Raw genomic sequence first — 5248 nt, 5'->3', positions numbered from 1 at the left:
GACCTGTCCCCGGCTGGATCTGTCCCCGGAAATGTCCCCGGTTATCACTGTGACTGACAGACCCGAAATTGAAATGAAAGAAAGGAAATACTGACAAAACATAGCCGATAATCGCACACCCAACACACCCTACACACCCTACACCCAACACACCCAAACCACCCAACCACCCTACACCAACCTACACACAACCCAACACCAACCCTACACACCCTACACCCCAACCCACCCTACAACCCCACAACCCAACACACCCTAACACCCACACACCTACACCCCACACCCAACACACCCAACACACCCAACACAGACACCCACCACAAACCCTACACCCCACACAACCCACACACCCACCACCAACACACCCTACACCCCATCCTACAAACCCCACACACCCTACACACCATACACACCCAACACACCCACACACCCTACACACCCACACCCCTACACCCTACACACCCTACACACCCACACCACCCACACACCCTACACACCCTACCACCCACACCACCCACACAACCCATACACACCCTACACCACCCACACCACCCACTACACACCACACACCCTCCACACCCACACACCCAACACACCTCAACACCCACACCCCCCTACACACCCTCACCCCACCACCCGCAAGGCTCCAGACAGCCAGAGCCAGCGGTGCTCAAGGTTGTTAGAAGCCGGTTGTTACGATCTAAAATCACTGATTATTTACATGGAGTCTGGTGGATTTGCCAACGCAATTTCGCGGACTTTTATGTTTTAAAAAGGATCTAATCTTTACAGAAAAGGTCAACCTCCTTAGAATCCTTTCCCCCATAATTGGGTGTCAAGCATCGTAAATATTAATCTGAGTCTGTCAGCAGCAAAACTAGCACTTTTATGAACGTAAATACAAGCTGGACAATTATCCCGTTAACTTACATTGCAGCGATCTCGTTTAATACTGCATCAATGTCAAAGGAAAATATGTCCTCAGTAGTTTTTGTTGTATCTGATTCTCAAGGAGCTGTTGCAGAAACAAGCCATCGTCAAACTAGAAACTTGCGTCAACCCGTTGTTTCTTTTCCCCAGGACAATCTCCTGATTCCATCTTGTTAAGTGTTGAATATCTTCCAGTTTCGTCCCTAAAGAGATCTGAACTGTGTCCCCAGCCCAGCGCTGCGGCCAGGAGCTCCCCAAGGTGGAGGGCCTCAGCCCCGCCAGCTGCTCCGTGGACGGGGGAGCGGAGCTGCTCATCACCGGGTCCAACATCTCCGCCCAGTCCCGCGTGGTCTTCATGGAGAAAGCGCCCGGTGAGACCCACTAACACCTCTCCTCTTAAACCACTTGATCCTCTTGATCTGATGTTCTGATGTTCTGTGTAATTTTAGTTTTTCTCTTTCTTTTCATTTCTGTATTTTAGTTTTTTTTAATTTCTACTTTGATTGGATTATGCCGAGGAGCGTGCCCACGATTAAGCCCTCTCTGAGCTTTTTCTTAACATCTCTCCATCAGATCTTTTTAATGGATTATGTGTATATTAATCTGTAGTTATATATGTGTAATAAACAAAATTTACTGCACATTAAATGAAATTTAGAACCAGAAAAACTGATTTATTGGCCTTTAAATTTCAATTTGCATTTATTGTGCTGCACACATGTTACTATGAATACACAATACATGTAAAAGAGGCAATAACATACACAATAACATACACAATAACATACACAATAACATACACAATAACATACGCAATAACATACGTATGTGCAGATATGTGGAATATTTCTTCAGGCTGGGTGGTTTAGGGCAACTAAAGAGTATTTTTATTGTTGTGGATTATTTCCTTGATGAATGGACGAATTGTCTGGTCAGTAAATGGTGAAAAACGATGCATATAATAGAGAGAGACACACACACTCACACACACACACACACACACACACACACACACATATTCCCTCCCCTTATCTCGCTTCCTCCTCCCCCTTGCTTCTCGTGTCCCCCCCCACCCCCACCTTTCCTATCTTCATTGCTTCACTATCTCTCCCAGCATTATTTAATATCCCCCCGCTCGACTTCTCCGCATTAGTTATCTTCTCCCCATCCTGCCACACTGTTTGCTCTTACTTCTCTCTCTTTATCCCCCCTTGTCTTCTTCTCTCGTCCTCCCCCCTCATCCTTCTTCTTTATCGCTCTTCTCCTTCCCCCCGCGTTATCTACTCCTCGCCCCCCCCTCGCTGCCCCCTTCTTCTTATCGTTCTTCTCTCCCTCGACCCCCCCCCCACCCCGCCCCCTAGTCCTATCCCCTCCCCCTATACGGTCTCTCCTACCCTCACTATTCTTCTTTTTTTGTCTTCTCCATCTCTCTCCCCTCCCCCTCTTTTGTCTTTCCCCCTCCCCCTCTGTCGGACCTTCTGCTCCTTCTTATCCTTTGCTCCTTTTTTCTCCTCCCCCCCACATTCTTACTATCCCCCCCCCCCCCCTTTTCGTAAACCTCTTCTCCCCCCAGCTTCTCATCTTCTCCCCTTCCTGCTACTCACTCCCTTCCTGCAGCTTGTTCCCCCGTCTTGGTTTCTCCTTCCCCCCCTCCCGCCCCCCCCCCTCCCCCAGTTCTCCCTTTCTTCTTCTCTCTGTTCCTCCCTATTATTCAGGAGTGCTTCTCACTCCCCCCGTTTCCTTCTCCTTCCCCCCCTGCTTTTCCTGACTTCTTCTCGCGTATCTCTTATCCTTCCCAGTGGCGACCTCTCCTCGCTCTCTGCCTTGCCCTTCCTGCTCTTTCCACCTATCCTTTCCCTTCCCGGCCTTACGGTCTTCTTGCTGTTTTCTTATCCCTCCCCTTCTCACTTCTCGTTTCTCCCGTTCTCTCTTTCTTCTCCGCTCTCCCCCCCCCCCATACACCCCTCTTTTTTCTTTTTCCCTTTCTCTAGCCTTTTGATGTCGGTTTCGTCTTCTTCCCTCGCTTCCTCCCTCCCCCTCCCCCTTTGTTTTTTTGCAATAAGATTTTTTTCGCGGCCTGCTTGCTGGATGTATTCCTCCCGAGGGGGGAGGGAGGAGGTCTGAAAGGGGGAGAGGGGAGACCTGAGGGGGGGAGGGAGGAGGTCTGAAGGGGGGAGGGGAGGTTCTGAAAGGGGGAGAGGAAGAGGGGAGATCTGAGGGGGGAGGGAGGAGGTCTGAAGAGGGGAGAGGGGAGACTGAGGAGGGGGAGAGGGAAGGGGTCTGAAAGGAGTCAAGGTTTGGGGGGGCAAGAGGGGGCGTGGCGAGCGGGATGGAGGAGGCGTGAGGGAACATTAAGGAGGTCTGCGGGGGGGCGGAGGAAGGAGGAGGGGGGTGGTGAAGACGAGGCACGCCCTGGGAAGGAGGCCCACAATGCACCGGGATGTGGCAGGGGTCGTAGTACGCCACGTCGGGGCCGAACGCGGGGTCCCGGGAGGACGGCTGGTGGAAGCCAGGTGGATTGTGGGGGATGCGGTTCGTCTCCCAGGGCTCCTGTTTGACCCCGGGGGGGTGGTGCCGGGCTGCGGGCAGGTAGGTGAAGCTCTGCGTCAGGCTTCGCTTCCTCTTCCCGTTGGAGACGTAGAACTGGACCTGGACCGGTTCGGTCGTCTTCTTCTTCTTGTTGTACGGAGGGACTTCAACCACGATGCTGGACTGAGACGCAGAGACACAGAGACATGAGGACACAGGGACACGGAGACGCAGAGACACAAAGACGTGAGGACACAGGGACACGGAGACGCAGAGACACAAAGACATGAGGACACAGAGACACAGGGACACAGAGAACCAGAGACACAGGGACACAGAGACATGAGGATACAGAGACACAAGGACACAGAGACATGAGGACACAGAGACACAGAGACATGAGGACACAGGGACACAGAGACGCAGAGACACAAAGACATGAGGACACAGAGACACAGGGACACAGAGACATGAGGACACAGAGAAACCAGAGACACAGGGACACAGAGACATGAGGATACAGAGACACAAGGACACAGAGACATGAGGACACAGAGACACAGAGACACAGGGACATGAGGATACAGAGACACAGAGACGCAGGGACACAGAGACATGAGGACACAGAGACACAGGGACATGAGGACACAGAGACACAGGGACATGAGGACGATAAATACAAATACCACACAAAAAAACCCTTTGGGATGGATGGATATGATCCAATAAAACTAAAATAAATAAATAAAATTAGATTCATATTTGTTCATCTGCTCTGTGAATTGTGCTTTTCATCACGGTCCGTGTCTTTAATTAGAATTGACGGCGTCATTTATGTTAATTTGACTTGTGAACACTGGTTATTAGTTTTGTTTTTTAAATTAATGTTTCTACTTACTCCGCTGCTTTTTTCGGGAACAACTCGGGCGTCCACTTCCCACAGCGATCTCCCATCTGGGGGGGGGGGGGGGGGGGGCAACACATGGGGATAGTTCAAATCTGTCATCTGAGGCAAAGTGTGTTGGTGTGTGTGTGTGAGTATTAGTATGTGAGGAGTGAGTGAGTAACCAACAATAAAAAATACTCTTAAGTTGAGGGGGTGTTTGGGTGTATGTGTTAGTGTGTATGTATGTGGGGGTGTGTGCGTAGGTGATGTGTGTGGAGGGGGGGTTGGGTGTGTGTGTGTGTGTGTGTGGCGGGTGTGTGTGTGAGAGAGGGTGTGGCGGTTGTGTGTGTGTGAGTGTGTGTGAAAGTACGTGTGATTGTGTGTGTGTGTGGTGTGAGAGAGGGTTGTGAGGTTGTGTGTGTGAGTGTGTGTTGAAAGTGGTGCTGTGAGATGTCTGTGTGGTGTGGTGTGTGGCGTAGGTGATGTGTGTGGAGGGGGGTTGGGTGGGTGGTGTGTGGGTGTGTGTGGTGTGTGTGTGTGTGTGTGTGAGTGTGTGTGAAAGGGCGTGGTGTCTGGGTGGTGTGTGCGTGTGTTTGCATGTGTCTGGTGTGTATTGTGTGTGTGTGCGTGTGATGTGTGTGTGAGTGTGTGTGGCGGTTGGTGTGTGAGTGTGTGTGTGGTGTGAGTGTCTGTGTGTGTGTTTGCGTGTGAGTTGTCTGTGTGTGTGTTGCGTGTGTCTGTGTGTGTATTAGTGTGTGTGTGTGGGGTATGTATGTGAGTGTTGTGTGTGTGTGTGTGAGAGGGGGTGTGGGGTTGTGTATGTGTGAACGGTTGTGATAGTGCGTGTGAGTGTCTGTGTGGTGTGTATTAGTGTGTGTATGCGCTATGTATGTGATGAGTGGT

At 50.9% G+C, this 5248-nt stretch overlaps 1 protein-coding gene across 1 annotated transcript in view; it reads left to right on the top strand.

Moving 5' to 3' along the window:
* LOC116686525 (nuclear factor of activated T-cells, cytoplasmic 3) overlaps nt 1–5248 on the top strand; it is a gene marked incomplete in the record, with an annotated part of 54705 nt that overhangs the window by 43292 nt on the left and 6165 nt on the right. The window contains 1 exon segment of the mRNA XM_032511542.1: nt 1161–1301. Coding sequence (XP_032367433.1) covers nt 1161–1301 — 141 coding nt within the window.

Source organism: Etheostoma spectabile, unplaced genomic scaffold (assembly GCF_008692095.1).
Source record: "Etheostoma spectabile isolate EspeVRDwgs_2016 unplaced genomic scaffold, UIUC_Espe_1.0 scaffold383, whole genome shotgun sequence".
Lineage (NCBI taxonomy): Eukaryota > Metazoa > Chordata > Actinopteri > Perciformes > Percidae > Etheostoma > Etheostoma spectabile.
Note: the sequence above shows the minus strand (reverse complement) of the source record. Positions and strands in the feature narration are given on the sequence as shown.